The sequence below is a fragment of the Lygodium microphyllum genome, chromosome 8 (assembly GCF_053477565.2).
Source record: "Lygodium microphyllum isolate KBCC chromosome 8, Lygodium_microphyllum_v1.1.10, whole genome shotgun sequence".
Taxonomy (NCBI): domain Eukaryota; kingdom Viridiplantae; phylum Streptophyta; class Polypodiopsida; order Schizaeales; family Lygodiaceae; genus Lygodium; species Lygodium microphyllum.
In genome coordinates this window covers 106,786,506-106,806,716 of record NC_141142.1, presented here as the reverse complement: position 1 = coordinate 106,806,716, position 20,211 = coordinate 106,786,506, and the positions used below count along the sequence as shown (strand labels likewise).

Genomic DNA, 20,211 nt, shown 5'->3' with positions numbered 1-20,211 from the left:
TACACTCCGACTGGTGGTCGTAGGCTTGGGATCTGTCTCTAGTGGATGTCACTCTCTGACACATTGCTTTGCCCTTGAGTATTTGTATACTCTTACATTCATTTGCAATATTCATTCACTTCAGAGTTGTGTACTTTTCTCCCTTCTTCTGTTTGTGTTTGAGTTTTGAGTTTTTGCGTTTAGGGTTTGAGTTTTGAGTTTTGCATTTAGGGATTGAGTTTTGCTTTTTGTGTTGGTGTCTATCTCTTTGTGTTTTTGTTGTGGTCGTAGTGCAAACCCTAGCATTTTTCTTCACAGGTGTTAGCAAATATGCCAACTCATGTATGAATGTGCATGTCAGATTGGGCTGGGCACGTGTTAAATATACTATGCATTTTTATTGTGCATTATTTATGGCATTTGATGCCAATCAGCTAGCTTTTAATGCTAGCTGACCAACTACTATTTATGGCATCTTTATGCCTATATATTTTGTACTCCTACTCAAACAGTGCATTCATCACTTGGAGGTCTTGATTGGAGAGGAGCCAATGCCAATGCCAATGCCCAAGCAGCCAATGACTCACTGTTGTATGCGATTGTCTCATGTCTTGGTATATGGGCTCCATTTCTAGAGCATTCTTCTGAGTTTTCTTCTTTTCTCTTTCTCTCGTGTTCAGCAATCTATTGCAGCATACATACACGCTTCCATTGCTGCATCCACTTTTGAGAGTAGAGAGGGTGTAGCCTACTATAGACTGCCTGAAATTGTTGCAAACACAAGCTTGATAATGACACTAGGTGAGGAGGATTGATGCTAGATGATGTAGACTACAAAACGCCAGGTGGAGATGGATATAGAAGCCACAAACCGTAATGTCCTCCTCATGGGGTGTGAATGGCAATGGAGTGGATGGAGAAAGAAGAGAAAGAATATGGAAGAGAGTGACAGAGTGTAAGAAGGAATGAATGTTTGGGAACACAAGCCTGATGATGATGCTAGGTGAGGAGGGCTGACACCGGATGATATAGGCTGTAGAATGCTAGGTGGAGATGGATACAGAAGCCACAAACCGTAATGTCCTTCTCACAGGGTATGAATGACAATGGAGAGGATGAGAGAGGAGAGGAATATGGAAAAGAGTGACAGAGTGTCAGAAGGAATGAATGTGTGGGATATAGAATGAGGGAAGTCAGTGCTGCATTTATAGGCATATACTGTCTTGAGTAGTGTCCCAACTCTCTAGAGTGCCGCCCATTGAAGTCTCTCAGGTGGCACTTCGACTCTCCTGGGTGGCACCCAAAAAGCCTTTTTGGGGCTATAAATAGAAACCAAAGTAGGAACGAAGAAGAGAAAACGTACTGAATGACTTGGTTTCTCAAAGCCTCTTGTTACCATGTAGCCAACCCCATTTAGATAGCTTGCAACTACTTATGATGCAGTGGCCTAGGGTCCCTCTATTGTGCAAAATCACAATGTTGGACAAAGAGAACAAGATGTATAGTTCCCTTGAGTCAATCTTGAGATGCTCTACTAGAGCCTCACGTCCTCTTAATGGTTATAAGCCCTCCATTCATTATGTCATGGTGATAGATTTTGGTGAGCCCCTTACTTATAAGGAAGTTATGCATTGATGTAATAGTCACACTTAGGAGAGGACCATGCAGTGTGAGTTTAATTCATTGCAGAAGAATCATATGTGGGATTTGGTTCCATTACCTAGTGGAAAACATGCATTGCCATGCAAGTGGGTGTATAGGTTGAAGAGCATCTTGGGTCGCCCTAAGTTAGCATATAATGGCTGTTTGGTTGCTAAGGGTTTTAAATAGGAAAGTGGAGTTGGTTTTGATGAGATAATCTCCCTTGTGGTCAAGATGACTACCCTTCGCATGGTTTTGGCCTTGGTTGTGCAGACAGGATCTAGACTTGTATCAGATGGATGTTAAGATGTCTTTCTTATATAGAGACCTGCATGAGGACATCTATATGCAATAGCCTAAGGGCTTTGAGGAAAAGGGCAAGGAATACCTAGTGTGCAAGTTACGGAAGAGCCCTTATGGACTTGAGCAAGCACCTAGGGAATGATATCATAAGTTTGATGCCTTTGTGCATTCATAGGGTTGTTCCCACAGTGATATGGATTCACATCTTTACAAAGAAGTCACATGATGGTAGCCTTATCATTTTGGTACTATATGCTGATAAGATGTTGATTGCTTGGATTGCTCATGCTAAGCTAGATGCTTTGAAGACTTAGCTCAAGAAGAGCCTTGAGATGAGGGACGTGGGTTATGCTTCTCACATATATGGTATGTGCATTACGTATAATTGCTCTAACGGACTCCTTTACTTGTCACAGAAGGAGTACATTCATAAAGTACTTGAGTGGTTTCATACACAGGGTGGTAAGCCGATTGACACCCCTTTACCTTCTCATGTAAAGGTGAGTCAAACAATTTGTCCCCAGTCAAATGATGAGAAGGCTGAGATGAGCAAGATTCCATATGCATACACAATGGGCAGTTGTTCCACCTTTCATGCTATAGATTGAAGTCTTTGACCTTTATTCAACAATTTGATGCAACCTACTTTGGAGGTAAAATTTCCAAGCATTCAAAAGTGCACAAGGCAATTGCTTTCTTTAAAGGGAATGTAGTTCAATGGTTGACAACCCTTTTGATGCAAGGCAAGGCATTAGCAACTTGGGTGTATTTTAGACAAGTTTGTGCTGATTTGAGAGAGTATACAAATAAAATTTGGGCAGCTTTGCTATCACTTAGCTCTTTTCATGAGCTCATGATGGTTGAACAAATAGAGACCTATTGTTGTGGTCGATCCAAACAAATCCGCAACTATTGCACTAAGACAAAAGTGAACAACATGGCACAATTGACTAAACATGCAAATAGCTTATGCATTGATGAAGGGTCATGTCATAGGATTTAGGGATAGCAAAGATGCTTTAAAGGACAATGCTCAAAATAAGGGCAATAAGACTAAATTTAACAAGTTAAAATCCTTTAAAAAGGGTCAACAAGCTAAAAATTAGTCTAAATCATTCTTTTAGAAAGGTAGACAAGGCAAAAGGTCATTTGCTAGTGCTGAGAAATCTGTTGAAAGGAAGGCATTGTATGATGCAAACAATTGCTATGTTTGTGAATAAGAGAGGAATATAGCATGTGAATGCTCAAAATGTAAGTCTAAGATCCATGACGATGACAATACGGATCAGAAAGGCAAGAAGCATAAAACTACAGAGTTGGATGGTGTTTGATCTTGTTGGTGAGCAACCAAATACAAATGCTTTAGAGCTATGCCGTGCCTTGACAAATCGTGGGATCGCTTTAGTTTTCTTTGATGGCGTTCGTGCCAACTTCATGTCTCCAAAATTGGTAGACGAGTTGGGTATCAGAGATGATGAGATGGGTCTCATAGGTGAGACTAGTTTGGCTTGTCCTAGACGTGCAAAGCAAGTCACCTATCATTGGAAAACTCCGTATTCATTTGTAGTCATATGTGAATATCCATATAATCTTGCATCAAACTATGTTTGGGCAATGGGGGACATTGGCAGAAGGTATGGCGATAGGTGCCAGTGGGGTGCATGGTAATGGATCTTTGTTAGGGACGTGGAATAGCCCCTTGGGAATCGACATTTGGTGTCATGGGATTAGGGAATCAAACAATTTAATATCTTAAGACTAAAGTTCATGGAAAGTTTCAACATTTCCAGGTTCAAAGAGGTTAGGAATTTAAAATTGAGGCTAATATCTTAGACTAAAGTTTATGGAAAGTTTCAACATTTTCAGGTTCAAAGAGGTTAGGAATTTAAAATTGAGGCTGGGCAGTGGTGGCCAAGGTTTGGGTAAGACTCTGTATTTTCCATTTACTTGAATTACTATTGGCTGGAAATTCAGTCTAGAGAGTAGGATTGGCACTTGTCATGCAGCAATATTGAGAGCCATGCAACGATGGAGAAAGCCATTGTGGGTAATTTTGAGGAGGGAGAGATCAGTCTTGGGACAACTCATGCTTTGACACCAGAAAAACCATAATTAACTTTAGGCAACAGCATTTGGAGGCTGTTCAGCTGTTGTTGACACAGGCGATGACTATTGTTTGGGCATTTTCTGCACAAGCAAATCAGAATTTTCTCTCCTCATGCTTCTCTCTCCTCCATGATGATTGAAGCCTTGTCAGTGAATTTGAAGCACGTCAACATTGAATTTTCTGATTACAGTCCTGATTTTAGTAGAAATCAGGGTTTGCATGGCTGTTTTGGAATGTATGCCAGCAAGTCTTAGCCATGCATGAAGGATTGTTGTTGCAAATCTGAAGATTAACAACAGATTTGAAGAGATTTGATCATCTACAACAAGAATGACTTGCATGCAACTATTAAAGCTCAATTGGTGATACTAGTCACTATGTTACATTGGAAATTGATGCTGGCTATACATTTTAGGACTGAAAATCAGAGACTTCTCTCTTGTGCTTATTCTATCTCCTCTATGTTTGAGTGAAGAAAACCTACCTAGGTGAGGTGAATGAGGTCTAGCATCAAAAGAGAGAGTTTGAGAGTGATTTCTTTAGCAAGGATTTTATATGCTATTCTAAGCAAAGGGATCGGTCTTCATTGAGTAATCTTCAATTCATCTCCATTGCCTATTAGAATGAAGTGAATCAAACCCTCAAATAGCCTTTGTCGCATATCTCCCGATGCCATAATGTTTTGAAATGTAGAAAGCCCTATGTTGACCATATTCCAGTAGCTTGAGAAGAAGTCCATGTCCACATCATTCACTAGGCATTTTCCTAAGGGCAATGCTAGTAGCAAACCCTCTACAAGATTCTCCTTGGAAAAGGGGGCCATCAAGTATCTACTCATATTCTCTATGACCACCCTCTTTGTACTTACACGATCTCTCTCTCTCTTCTTTTTTCATAATAGGTAATTTTATTAAGTTCGAAAAAGTGCAAGATTACAAGTTCCCAAAATGCATTTTTTATCATGAAAAGACTGCAACTTTGGCATATAGAAGGCATGCACACATGCAACTTGTGTCATGAAGGTTGTAGAGCATGAAATTAAAAGCATCCTTTAGAAACATTATTTTGACATTGGCAATTTAACAATATGTAAACATGTCTTTCAGTTGTTGCACACGTTATGGCTTAAAGCCTCGAAACATCTCAAAGAGATATGAATGTGGGGATAGATTGCCTTAAATCTCTTGAAAATCTCTACTTGCATGCAACAATGCAAAAAAATCTTATGCTATGTATGTTTTCTAGGAAATAAGTAGTACTTGTGACTACTTTTCTCCAAGAGAGAAAGTTGTGATTGTGATTGAGCTTACTACAAATGAACTAGAAATATATCAGAATTTTTAAAAATAAATTTCAAAGCGAGAAAAGTACTTTAAGGTTAAAAACACGTGACAACTACTCTCAAAAATAGAAAAGTGCTTTTGAAGATATAAGGTACGATTTAATATTTGAACTTGAAAGATGTGCTTTCTAAGGAAAATAAGGTGAAATGCAGATAACCCTCTAACCGACAAGAAGCCAAAGAAGGAGAATAAGAAGCAAGAAAAATGATAATTATCTAAGGCTCATCGAGCAAGTGGATTGGATGTGTGACAATGGCATGCCTCCCAATCCGCTTATGGTAAACATCTTTTTTGCTTGGCGATACACACGAACTGCATGTGAGGCTCTTCTTGATGGTGGGCTACAGTAAATCAATCATTCGCAACAGGGCAAGCATTAAATTTCAGCCAATTTTAGTGATGAAACTCTGAAACTTCTCTCTCTCTAGCTTCCTCTCTATATTCTCTCAGTCAATTCACAACTTCCCTCAAGAGATATTGGCCAAGTTCAATCCCACAAGGATGCAGTTGAACAATTTCTGCTGCTAAACCTTGATTTGCAGCTGAAATTAGGGTTTACCAGCCACCCTAGGAAGAGTGCTCATAAATGGGGGCCTGATACTTGAAATTTAGCAGCTGAAATATAGGGATTTCAAAGAATTTCAAGGAGCCAGCCAGTGAACATTAAGTTCGGGGCAGAATTAGTCATCCAAGGAGCTGAGCTGATTGAAGGCCAATCCCCAAGCAAACCAAAGGGAAAATCAGTTTGAAGGTTTGCTTGTTGCTATGGACAGCAAGATGTATAGAAGATTGAAGGAGATCAAGCTAGATCTCAATGCACTTCAACCTTCAACAATACAAATTAAAGAAATGTCACAAGGGGCACCAATTTCGGGGCCAATGGGGTGTCCACTGCCCAAGATTAAGGGCTAACATTTGCATTTTTAGTTTATATGAATTTATACTTGCTGTAATTAGTGTTAAATTATGTTATTTGCCACCCTCTTCAAGAAGGAAGAGTGGTTTCACTACCACTACAACAGTGTCACCAAGCCATCCAAGAATCAAAGGGGTCATATTAAACCAAGTAGTCACACTTCATAGAGCGTGGCACCCACCACCCTGTCACCATGGCAGACATCCTCACCTTTGACAAATTTGAACCATCATTGCTTGCAATCAAAGACCAATACTGCCCCTTAGTGAACTCGATGTCTTTGACCACCCGGTGTGACAGATATTCTTGTTTTGAGGAGGATACATTTTTCTAGAGAGTCATATTGATCAAGGTGGGATCCTACAGGATAGCTAAAGGATCACCAAGAGATGATTTTATACATGATGGTAGCCTATACTTGCAATAGTCATAGTTAGTCATTTTCATTTTCATTGTCGTTCTTCAATCGAGATGACATAGTCAAATGTACTCGTTTCTTGGTCTCATAGGCTGTTTTGGCTTTTTGAAGATGTAAACACACATCTCTCTCTTTTTTTTTCATAATCTCTCTCTCTCTCTCTCTCTCTCACACACACACACACACACACACACACACACAGCTCACGCATCTGCTTCCATAATGCTGCACTCTGACATGGTATCAAAGTAGTGAAGGGCACTCTGACAGATCTGAAGAGGAGTTTTCAGTGTGACACAAAGGCTGCACTTTCAGCATATGAGTGCCAGTAGGAGGGTTGCACATGAACCTACAGTTGGAGTGAGTGGAGACGTGCATGAATGGAGGACATTTTACTGTTTTTGTGTGCTGGAGTTGCTATGATTCTCAGATTTCTTGTCAGTTTACATTCCTCTAAATATAACATATTGTTTGCGAGAACGGCTTTAAATGCTCATTTAAAAATGCCTTGTGAAACATGCTCAAGACATGGGCTCATCTACTCAATGCTCTCTTTCCATTGGGGTGCAAGTTTCAGATGTTTTTCTTCTTGATTAATGATCTGATTGCTCAACTTGATATTATATTTGCAATCATGGGCTTGACTATATGCTTCTAGAATCTTATATTAAAGAGTTTGTAGTCAAGGCAATAAACAATAAGATTATATCTATTGCTTCAAAGATAATAATGCTTTGGATTCTTTTTTTGGCAGGGCATGAGTCCTGATGTTGTGACATACACAACCCTCATGAAAGGTTATATCAAAGTTCAAAACTATGAAGAAGTAAGCTATCCATTCTTCTGTGCTCTTAGCGTTCACATATTCCACCCCTCTCCTTTTCCTTATCCTTGCTCACCCTTCATTATGCATCTAGTTGTCATTTTAATTGTTTAATCATCGTATAATCTTTCTTGGATGCAAAATAGTTTTGGATAGTATCCCATACCACACTCACATGTAGCCATCAACTTGACGAATTGATTGTGCACAAAACAAATTTTGGTGTTTAACCTCATCTCATCTGTTTGGTTTCAATTCACAGCACTTCAAACCATTATCTAAGAGTATGATCCATTCTTTGGCCAATAAGGAATTCTGAAGTTAAAATTGTTCTCTATCAACCAAAGGTATTTTGTTATCTTAGATGTCATAGTAGCAAACCAGCATGTTTTAAATCAGAATGCATCACTGCCGAAAACTCCAGGTCTATATCATGACAAGACAATGTGGATTGATGTTATTTTTGAGCATTGCTTATGCCAGTTTAAAGCACTTGGTCACCGTTCCCTTGCGCTCTTTCTGCCAGCAGTTGCTTCATCAGTTTCATAGGATACACCATTTCTTATCTTGGCTGCAAGCTAGTGTGTAGATTTCTCTCTCAATGCAGCTCCCCATGCATTTGGGCATTTGGAAGAAACTTCTCCATTGGACTCTATTGGAGTTGCAGAAAGCTAGATCTTGCCTGTACATTAATTGTGATGAATCAAGTTGTGTTAGTTTCAGCTTTGCTTATTGCATCATAGTGCAGAGTGCAAAGCCCTTGCATGAATTCTTGGTGGGTATTGATACTTTGAAAGTAGTTGTAATAAGATGTCTTAATGCACCCAACTTCTGTGTTTGTTCCTGGACAAAGGTTAGAAATGGAATCATGACACCAAGATTGCTTCTCCCGGACAAAAGGTTTGCTTGCCTCCTGCTCCTTTGTTATGTTCTAGAGGTCGATCAACCTTGGAGGATTCCTTTTCCAGATTGAGATCTATGAAAAGTTAGACAGAAAGCTTTTGATTTGGATTCGCTCTTTCATGGACTCAGGTAGATGAGGGTGGAACAAATTCTGCTTCTGTTACATAAGAAAATCTTTTTAGATCCCAGAAGCTAGATCAATTTGCAAACTTCATGACTGAAGAACATTGAAGATGTCATTCCTTGTTATAGGTGTAAATAGTCCCTTCTCAGTGGTTCTCAGTAATCATGATATGGCATCTTCACAAGGATTAGGATCGATTTGTCAGGTTTTGCTATGTGAGAGCATGGTCATTTCATGTATTTGACTGTTGAATGTGTTTGGAGACTTCTAGATACAAAATCAAACTATACCCCTGTCTTTAAGGTCAGTTGAGAGATCACACTGCCAAAATGATCTGCACTTGTGAAATGTCTTTTGGATTTTTGGAGAATGCTACCCTCCACTATCTTCAATGGGGCCTAAAAGAGTAAATGGATGCTTCAGCTAACATGAACCTGGGTGGGCTGCCAGGTCAAGAGTGGGGGGAATACAATGATACCTGTGTGTTTGGAGGTCAGAAGACGAGCATAATAGCTCACTGGCTGGTACTCTCCATGGGTCATGCTGCAAGGTGACAGCAAGGACTCCTTTGTGTCTGGGAAGCTCTGATAGCCAGACGTTGAGAGGCATCTGATCAGAGAACTCCATAATGAACCAAATCCATCTCATAGAGAGAGATTAACATCAACATTGAAGGAGAGAACTCTGATAGGACAAGGCTGAGAGACATCTGATCAGACGACTCCATGATGGAACAAAACCATCTCAAAGAGAGATTAACATCAACCCTTTTTTTTTTGGCCCGTGGGGGGTGGGGGGGGGTTGGTTATATATTAGCATCTCTAAAGCCCAATCACTGTGGCCTATGAGACTATGCTGATACATGCAATGAAGTGTATCTCTCACCTAAAAAAGGTAAAAGACATGATATTTCTATGTAAGTATATGCCAATGGTACATATGTAAATGATGCTTTTAAAAAGAAGAAGAATAAAAGTAGAAATGCTTCTTTTCTTAGTGAAATATCTCATTTAATTGGAAATGTAGCTCTGCATGGCTAAGGTGCCTCTGCATCTGTCTCTTGTGGTGCTGAATGATAGCTCTAATTTGTCTATGATAAGGGTGTCTAGGTGTCCTCTTGGATGGACATAGGCATCTCGCTCAAGTGAGTGCCAATGTTCTATCCAAGGAGATACCCCTTGAAGATGAGGCTCTTCTACAATTTAGCCATGTTGGCTGTCTATTAGCAGTGGTGGTGGATCCCATACTCAATTGTAGTCTATGTGGTAGTGAAAAGTGAGTAACAGTCCCTTGTTTGGGAAAATCTGCTTGTGGGGGCTCCTATACAAAAGAATAGCAGCCGGGGAGGTTGTGCAAAGTGGTCTATGAGACTAAACACGTAGAATGCACAGAGTCTTGAACAAGGCCTCAATCACTACAAGTCTACAAGTGTAGCTCCCAAATCTATGCATACAATGGCATGTGGGACCGAGGCGTTGCCCCAAATCATATAGGAGATTGTCATCATCAAAGGCTGGTCCCATGCTTGCCATCCATCATAATACTACTCAATCCCCACAAAGAGAGAGAGAGAGAGAGAGAGAGAGAGAGTGTGTGTGTGTGTGTGTGTGTGTGTGTCTTCATCAAGGGTCACAACATCCTGTACAATATTCTTAATATACAATTGGGGATAGACTATGCAAAAGCCTCTAATTAGCAGGTTGTTATGATTCAACTGGATATTGAAAAGACTTTTGATTGTGTCAACTAGTCATTTCTTCGACACTTGATGTTTGCCATGGGATTTGGGTCTAGAATGGTATCTCTTATTGATACTATCAGCAATGATGCACTGGTGCATATTGTACTTAATGGGAGATTGACCGATGAAATTACTCTTTCTAGCTTGCTTCACTAGGGATGCCCTCTGAGTCCCTTGCTATTTGCTTCGATGACCCATCCAATGCTCTCTTTGCTAGATAAGTTGGCTATTGATGGTGAGATCATTGGATTGACTCTTTCTGCTCGAGAAAAAGTTAAAACTTTTGGGACAGTCTCTTGCCAATGGTTCCTTTATGTTCCTAAAGGCTGAAATATCCAACTTGGAAAGGATAATGGCGACTTGAAACCTTTTTGGTCTCCCATCGGGCTTGCATATCAATGTGTAGAAATCTACCTTGATCGATTGTGTAGAGTGGGATTTGACTTGTTCGGGGTGGCAAGGGAGTGTGGTTCGTTGAGATGAGGTAACTCGCCACCTAGGCTATCCCGTAGGGGTGGATGTGGACCCTCATGCATTACTTGATTGGATGTCCTTCCACATACATGATAAGTTTATGTATTGGAAGTCTCAAGGATGGCTTTGCATGCGCAACTGAAAGTAGCCCAGATGATCATCACAACATGATTTCATACATTTTTGCCATTGCTGCCATGGACACAAAAATCGTTGCTTGAACTGGTGCAAGCTATTCGCTACATGCTCTGGAAAATATAAGGGAATTGAATGGGCCAATCGTGGGTCTCTTGGCAACATGTGACCATGCCAAAATGGATGGGTTGTGTTGCCCTGTTGGATGTTAATATCCACATGATAGCTTTGAGGTTTGCTCTATTAGAGGCTTTGTGTGTTCAGCATCAGCGTTGGACTGATATTACTAGGTCTTTTATCGAGGATGTTGGCATTTCCATGGGCATACTACTTTCGAGGCCTCCTAGTGGAATATCTTGAATTCTGCCCAACCATTTAAAACTTCCGAGTCTTTTCTTTTGACACACTTGATGCATCTTGGCAAGAGTCTCTTCTCCTTACTATATGGTGCACTCTAGATTTCATAAAGAAAGCAAATTCTCTGCAAGCAGAGGCTTTAGTCACATCAAGGCTACTTGACTAGCCTGACAAGCAACTGCAAATGGCTAAATTCAACAGGACGGTGAGATTAGGCTTGAAGTTTATATAGGATGTTGTTATGCCGAGTTGGGCAAGAGTTTATTCTTTCTACTACATTTGCGAGTACTTCTCAATATTGAGAGATTACAATCCACTCTAGTTGTTCTCGGAGGACCAACTTTGGAGGCACTCTCCCTTGCTTGCTTTTTAACCGTTATAGCCACGATCAGACTGGGTTTTGTGAAACCACAAGATCTTCTAAAGTGGTTAATTAATCCGCTCTATCACAAAATGATAGAGGATAAGAGATGGATTACTAAGAAAGCTAATAAAGTTTGGATCGGTTCGTGATAGTATAACTAAGTGGTGTGATCGCTCACTTTAGTGGTGGAAGTCAAAGCATATCCCTATCAAGGGAAAGTATTTCTTTGGAGGCTTCTCATTCGAGGTCTTGTCCATGGGCAATGTGCTATGGGTGTGAAAGATATCCTGTGGTAAATGTATATTTTGTACTTGTGATGAGACTCTAGTTCATCTTTTCATCTCTTGCTAGTACCTTGAAACGGCGTTTCGGGGTTGTCGAAACGGACCGGCTGTTTTGGACCAGAATGGAAACAGGAGATCGCCGTTTCAACATCCTGCAATCCATTTTGGGTTGGGTTATCCGGTAGGCTTATCACTTCCAAATTGTGATCCCAGTCCGGACTCTGCAGTGTGTACACTTCAGCTCTTGCGGCACACTCCAGCTCCCGCAGCCCACCTCCTTCTCTTCTTTTTCTTTCTTTTCTTCTTCTTTTTCTTCTTTCTTTTCTTCTTCCTTTTTTTCTTTCTCTTCTTGTTATTTTTCCTCTTCTACTTCTTCTTTTTCTTCTTCTTCTTCTTCTTTTTCTTTCCATAATCCATTACCTAAAGGCTAATCATCATATCATGGCACCGAACCCATATTGGAAGTACATTACTCCAATCAAGTGATACAAGGGCTCTGCTGGATCAAAGAAGTGGCGGTGCAACTATTATGGATTGGAAGAATTGGGGAGTATAACACGTGTGAAAGACCACTTGGCATGTCTTCCCAACAAAGACATCGGGCCTTACGCAAATGTGTTGGCAAAAGTAATGGTAGGTCTCAATCTTTGGCGCCAAAAGCATATGGGTATTGAGCTTGAAGAGGATGAATCCTATTATCCAACACCACATTGGACTAATGAAGCACAAGTGGAGCAAGGAGAGGCTAGTGGGCCTAGTGGCGCTAGCCAAATTGGAGGTGCCAATGGTCCATAAAAAATAAGTGCATCCATAACCGTATCGGGCTTAAGTAAAAAAGGAACCCATTGCATCTTCCAGTGGTGGTGGGCAAAAGGGCTCCTTGCATAGTGCAAGTGTCCATGTAGGATGGCTACTACACATTAATGGAAGAAGAAAATTAGGGTAGTGAACCGCATAGGATGTGAGTGGGAAGGCCCATCCATGGATGCGTTACGCACATGGGAGTTTCGAAAGGAGAAAGTATCATATGAGACTCAATTGGAGCCCTTGAAGAAGACATAGGTGAAATATGGATGCACAATATTATGCGATCGATAGTTAGATATATGTCAAATGAATGTTTACAATGTTTTGGTGTCTTCATTAAAAGGTAACATATTCATTAATGCCATTGATATCTCTGCCTTAGGTCTTATCATCATAGGAGCTTTCATTTGGGAGCATATACGGTAGGTCATCATGGACGTAAAAGTCCAAAATGTGATGCAGGTGGTGACAGATAGTGGAAGCAATTGTGTGTCTATGCAACGTATACTTGAGAAGGAGTTTCCTAGCATAGTATAGACTCCATGTGCATCCCATGGCTTTAACTTGCCTATTGAAGATGTTAAATAAATATCTTGGGTGGATGACATTTTCAAGATGGCAATAAGCATGGTAAGATTTGTAAAGAAGAGACTATTCATCACAACCATATTTTGAGCCAATAGCATACTTCAGCTATTGAAGCCCTCTACCACTAGATTTATTTATATGTTTATTGTATTGGACAGGTTGATATGGATCCATCCAAATTTGATACGGATCATTGCATGCCAGGAATGGCTCACATGGAGTGAGTGAGAGTCTCCAAAGGCTCTTGCTTTTAGGCACAATATTTTAAACGAGAGTTGGTGGATTGAGACAGAGACATTGGTGAAAAGTCTTGCTCATATTTATACTATATTGCGCATCATTGATATAGAGGAGAGTACTTTGGGCCTTCTATATGAGTATATGGATAAAATTGTCGAGGCCTTGCTTTGCAACAACTTTTTGCTCCAAGACAAATTCTTGTTTAACTTTTACACATGTAATTATTCGGTGTTAACGACTCCTTGATGATTTATCATTATTCGAAGTTTTCAACTTATTTTATCTATGATCCATTATTCTTCGCTCTGAAGGGTTGATGAGATTCATGCAGTGTGAAATGTACGATGGGATTGGTTTTATAAACCAATCCATATTATCACAGATATCTTGCATCCTTTTTGGCGTAGAGAGGAGCAGTACACTAGCAAGAAGTTAGAGGAGAGCTTCATGAAGTACATGAAGCGTCTCATAGGGGATAATATAGGTATGATGAGGAGAGTAGAGGATGATTTGCTAGCATTTCACAATCATTTTTTTCATTTTGGTCGACCAACAACTAGGCTTCGAGAGACATAGCTTCAATCTATCTCTTGGTGAGAGAAATAATTGTGCTCCTACTTTGATATGTGACTAGTAACTTTTATATTTTGAATCTTTATTATCTAATATATTATGCAATCTAGGTAACAATTTCTATAATCTAATGCACACTTAAATATTGATTTTACAGCTTGCATATTAGCAATTACCAATTACTTAACCTTAATCCCTTAAATTTGAATAGAAATGCATTGCCCGTTTGGGTCCTCTAGCAAGATTGTAGTTCAGGGCCTGTTGGAGAAACTGGAGCACGTGGGCTCTCTTTTACACCAAAAAGAGAAACAAGCTTACAACTGCCCAACTAGAGCGTTTAGTGTTTTGCCATTGCAATCTCTAGCTTCTTGAAAGGACCACTCTATTCCTTGAGCCTTCACAGGTAAATTGATAATGATTAGTATTATTAATAACTTTTTAACCTTGACACTTGACATTGCTTGGAATTTGGATTGTAAATTGTGATATGTATAAACATTAAACATGTTGAATTTTCTCTCATATAATATATATTTGTCTCATTCACCTTTATATGTGAATGTTGATAATATTAACATAAAGAATGTGTGTGACATCTTGCTGATACCATAGGAGGAGCGAAATATCTACTCCATGCTCTATGTGGAATATCTCGTAGATACCACAGGAGGAGCAGAATAATAAGGTTTCTTCTCCATCTCTTCTTTAGTCTTCTCATTCCCAACAACTTTACTGTAGTCACTGTGATTGCAGAGGCTTTTGTGTCATGAGAACATGTATTTTTGAAACCTCATGTAACATGTGGATTAATTCTTAATTACATGATTAAGGAAATGTTGCACATGTGAGGTGCAACTGGAGTTAGAGTAAATTTACGAGCCTGGGATCCAAGAAAATCACGAGATGTGAAAGACAAAAGTTGCTATAAGTTATGTTGCGCATGTACTTGGTGGTATTTGGTGTCAATTGTTGGCTTAGGTTATTCATTTGGCCATAAGTATTAGTTGGTGACACTAGAGATATTACGTTTAATGGTAGCTAACACCGATCTAATGGTCAAAGATGGCACAGAGAGACTCAAGAGTGGAAGATGCCTAGCCAATTTAATTTTTGGCCAATTAGATTATTTTTCTAGGTACCAAACTAATTGTTAGATTAATTTTCAGTAATTAAAGGCTGAAAATTAATATTTAATGATGGATAATGTTGGAAAACCATTTGGGAAGGTTGCCACTTGCCAAACTTGCCTATACAAGCTAGTAAAAGGCTGAAGAAGAGGAAAAACGAGATTTTTCTTACCATAGCAAAGATGGGAGAGTTCTGAGCAACCATGGCTAGCCTATTTTCAACCATTGCAATCAGCCACGAGTGAGTTTTGAAGAGGCGATTGCAAATTCAGACCCTCCACAACTGGGAGATTGCATCTAGGTACAAGATGACAATTGATTTGGATGTCTCAGCTGTAGGCGATAGCATTTAATGCTATTGTGGCAAGGCAACAATTGCATTTGACTGATTTTCAGTCATTCTTCGCGACAAAACTCTGAATTTTCTCTCTCTACAGCTCTCTCTCATCTGCCAACCATTTCATAGCCTTGCTCCGAAGATCTCAGCATTTGGACCCTTGGAGGTTGAGAAATTGCAAATTTCTCTACTGTAAACCCTCATTTTCAGCAAAAATCAGGGTTTAGCAGCAGCCTCCAAAAGGTGCTAGAAATTGGAAGCTTCAAGACTTGGATTTTTCAGGGCTGAAGGTGAATTTTAGCTAATTCAAATGGAGGACTAGCCAGCCATTGAATTTGGGGCATTTCCATCGTTTATGAAGTGGGTGAAGGCCAATTAAGTGTCCGAATCAAGGGGCAAAATAGATTAAAGACTTGCTGGTCACTTTGGACAACAAGGGGAGTTTGGATTGCGAAAGGGATCAGGAGAATCCCATTGTGAATTAACTTCTTCAATAAAGCTAAAGAAATACGGAAAGGGGCACCAATTTTGGGGCCAATGAGGTGTGCATTGTCGAAGATTAGTAGGTAAATTTGTATTTTCAGATTTGCATTTATTGTTTGCTGCTGTAATTAAGTTGTAATCCCATCCATGGAAGGAAGGCCGGTTTCACTTTTGTCTGATTGGTCTTCATCACTAGTTAAAGTTTACAGACATGAGTAAAATCTGTAGCCATCAAAACTAGGACTTCTTGAACCCATTTATCCAGAATGAGGTAGTGTTAATTTAGTTATGTCAAATCTGCCATCATCAGCTGGATGGCTCTTAGAATGGAAAGCTTCATAGGGTCTCCTTCACCCTATCCTACATGATCATCTACCCCTGAATATCAATTGATAGCTAGATGTCATGATCACTCAGGGAGGTAGAGTTACTGAAAGTAGAGACACAATTGTGATCAACTCGGTAAATGCAAGAAGGCAAGAATAAGGCCAATCTTATTGAGTAATAATTATTTTGAAAATCAGGATTTTATTTTGATAATCCAATGGTGCAGTTTTCCAAGTGTGATCTTTGAAAAGTACTGTTGACCTAACAGGCATTTGTAGAAGTGGTGGTGACTATGTATAACATGGTGGCAACACCCACTTACTATGCTTCAAATATACTGTGATAAACCTGAATTGTATCATTGTGACATATTAAAAAGCCATAGAGGACTTGCTTCTTTACGCATATGAATTACTTACTACAGCATATACTGACCATATGTACTCTTTCCCAAAGAAGAAACCTCAACCGTGCACATTGATGTGATAAATGCTTACAATAATTGGATGATAACATGACTTTGTAATTCACTTTTTAGACATTATTTGCACACAAAAGCATCTAGATTTTCAGCCAATGAACAGTTCCCCCTTTGCTAAAAGTTATTCTACCCTCTCAAGAGGCTGACGATCAGTATATGTTGCTTAGTATTTGTCTCTAACTGTGAGATCTCATGTCGTAAACATTTCAGCTGGATTCAGCTAAATAGCTATGCACTTTGTTAAAGTGTCATTTGTAATATTTGCAGGCTCTTCTAGTGTATGATAAAATGGTGAAGTCTGGTATCCTACCAGATCGAAAAGCAAAAGATATGCGGCGCTTTGTGATGAAATATAAGGCAAAAGGTTACTTGCCCTCCGTGTTTGGACCAGTTTAGACACCATCCTATAGCATTGCATACTGTAAATTCAAGGTGTCGGCCCTTCACATGGTAAACTTTACCTGTCTTCTTCATTCTATGTGACACACTTGTACTTTGTTTTTTTACGTAAGTGTCAATGATAGTTTTGCTACAACAGTTTTCATGACCTTGTTGAGATCTGGAGACAGGAAATGTTGCCCATTAACCATGAGTCAAGAAACCAGTCAAGCTTGCCAGGTTCTTACTATCTCAACTTTTCAAACCTGTGTGTGCAGGTCCCAGGATTGCATGATTGGCAAAAAACTACACTAAGGGATCCTAATATTTTTACTTATCGAGCTTAACAGTTCTGTGGCTGAGAGCTCTCTACTATGACTGGTTGTATTATGCCCGAGGATCGAGAAGGCAAAACAGATGATCATCTAATGATTGTCCTGTGGCTCCTCAGAGTATTACCAAGATTGGTCTTGGTTTTGGTTTTGCAATACCTAAGGATTAGAAAGCTACACGGATGAGCAACCAAGATAAAGAGCAAAGCAAAAGTAAGGGACGATTTCTAGGTTTTATTACGAACTGCCATAAACTTTGCAATTCCTTTATTCATCAGAGTTTTCAGTGTCTTTTTGATAAGTTGTCTGTCATTATATGATCCATGCATGGTTATGACCTTGTGTAGGATCCATGACAATGTGCTCTGATCCTTGAGACTTCTCAACACACAGGCACATCACCTCTGGAGGTCCATCTGTTTTAGCCAAAGGGTCATGAAAGTTTACCTGGTGGTTTTAGATAAGCTCTTATGCCCTTGAGATGCAGATAGGAGAAGGCGCATGGCGTAATTGAGGAGGAGATTTTCTAAAACGTAAAAAATGTAAGTCCACAAGTTTTAGTATAGAGAATCATTGTACTGATGAATCTGAGCAGCAAGTCAGTAATTTGTATGTCTGTGTGCAGGTTGACACAGTACAAAGATGTGGTCAACTACACAAGTCCAATAAGTCAGTAATTTGTATGTCTGTGTGCAGGTTGACACAGTACAAAGATGTGGTCAACTACACAAGTCCAATAAGTCTGAGCAGTACCTCTGGAGTTTGTGTGTCTGTGCAGACTGCCATGGTACAAAGATGTGGTCAACTACACAAGTACAATAATACTGATTTCCTACCCAGGGTCACCTTAAAGAATGGGTGGTGACAGTACATATATACCTTAGCTCTATTTGCTTGAAGCTTTGAGTAAGCTTCTGTAAGCTCTGACAGTACATATATGCCTTAGCTCCATTTACTTGAAGCTTTGAGGAAGCGCCTATGAGCTCTGTAGCTCTGTGGTATGAACGTTCTTGTTGGAAAGTTCTCTTTCACTAGCTTTAAGATGGCGGAAGTCATGCTATAAGAAATTGGAAATTTCTCTGCAGTGTGGTGAAGTAAAACTCCAAACTTAAAATAAGAAAACTGGGGATTGGACAAAGGTCTAGAAGCTGCAATTTATCTGAAGCTGTGCCAAATTCAATGCCAAGAATCTCAAGAGATATACTTGCTGTCTAGAATAAGCCGTTGTGAACTATGGAATATGGGACATCAGTCTACTAATAGATGTGCCTTATACTTGCTGTCGAGCGTCAGCCTTTGAGAACCACGTAGTATTGGACATTATTTATTTCCACTCGGCTTAACAGAGATAAGGAAGCTAACCGAAGTGCATGCAAAAGCTAGTGAAATGCTTGAGCAGCAGTTTGAAGGGAAATCGCCCACTTACAGAGGGATAACCATCAACTCAAGCAGATTAAGTTCCTAGTTTTTACTTTGGTGCTGTTCCACCAATGATCAACTGGAAGTGATTCACTGGACTAGATGCAGTGGTATAGAACAAACATCAATCAAGCTGAACCAATTAAATTGATGGGTCGGTTGACATCAACATGATTGCAAGCTTTAAGTTGCTGATTTACTCGAGAATGTAGCGGTAATTGTGTGATGGGTGAGTTGACAGCAACATAACTCTGAGCTCTCCATCAAAGGTAAATTTTGTAGGAATTGGACGAAGCCCCAACAGACCTTAGTTGGCTCTTTATTGCATGTAGTGATGAACATCTACAATGTGCTAAATATTTTGTAGGAACCACAAAAGGGCAAATTCCTCAGGAGTGCACTGTCTAAAGAAGAGAGGCAACCTCTTTTCTGAAAGGTGATTCGATGTGGTGCTGTATAAACAATGAACGAGGATCTCTAATTTTATGAAGCGGATGTGATCAGCAAATGCGAGAAATATATGCTTCTAATGAATGGCTGATTGGATTAAGGTACAAACATACTATGGGAGCAAGCACTAGAACCCTTTCAAGATGTATAAAACTACTTACTGGATGAACAGCGGAATGGTCGTATCCGTCTTTCTCAAATTGTCGGCAAAATAACCAAGACTGTAAGAAACAATCCAAAAAGAACGCTAAGTGCAAAATAGAAATCCTAAGGATGCTAATGCTCACCTCATAGCCAACCAAATAGTGGTAATTATGACAATCGTTCTAAGTATCTCTAATACTCTTGTTTTTGCCAAGCATATGGTATTGCCTCTGTGCCATCTTTGAAAAGTTGGACCGGAAAACATATTTCCCAGACTAGTGCCATAGAGTTTGTATGTAAACTAGGACAATATATTTGATGTGAGAATGTACATCATGTTTTAGGTTGTCTAATATTAGTAAAAGATCATGGCATGGTTTAAGGTATGAACTAATATCAAATGTTGTGGAACACAAAGGCGGTTTAATGTTATCAACCAACTTGACTATCCGTGAATTTTGAAGAATAGGCTTCTATTGAAAAGAAGATGTTGTGAATCTTTAGTGCATATTTTGTAAGAGATGCAAAAGGCTATGATGCTCTCTTATAAATACTTCTACAATGCAATGTTGGCCTCAAAAGAGCTAGAAGCTACAATCATAGCATGATTTTG

At 39.6% G+C, this 20,211-nt stretch overlaps 1 protein-coding gene across 4 annotated transcripts in view; it reads left to right on the top strand.

Annotated features, from left to right (window-relative positions):
• The window catches only part of LOC148032701 (uncharacterized), a 60,691-nt gene extending 41,164 nt beyond the window's left edge, over positions 1–19,527 (top strand). The window contains exons 4-9 of one of the 4 annotated variants that reach the window (XM_087683331.1): positions 7,462–7,533; positions 17,143–17,325; positions 17,532–17,798; positions 17,933–18,127; positions 18,211–19,273; positions 19,372–19,527. In XM_087683331.1, the coding sequence (XP_087539457.1) occupies positions 7,462–7,533; positions 17,143–17,271 (201 nt within the window). In that variant the 3' untranslated portion in view covers positions 17,272–17,325; positions 17,532–17,798; positions 17,933–18,127; positions 18,211–19,273; positions 19,372–19,527. Of the gene's footprint in view, positions 1–7,461; positions 7,534–17,142; positions 17,326–17,531; positions 17,799–17,932; positions 18,128–18,210 lie in introns of all 4 variants that reach the window. The other 3 variants (XM_087683332.1, XM_087683330.1, XM_087683329.1) reach the window with 3 other exon arrangements.
• The last annotated feature ends 684 nt before the right edge of the window (positions 19,528–20,211 follow it).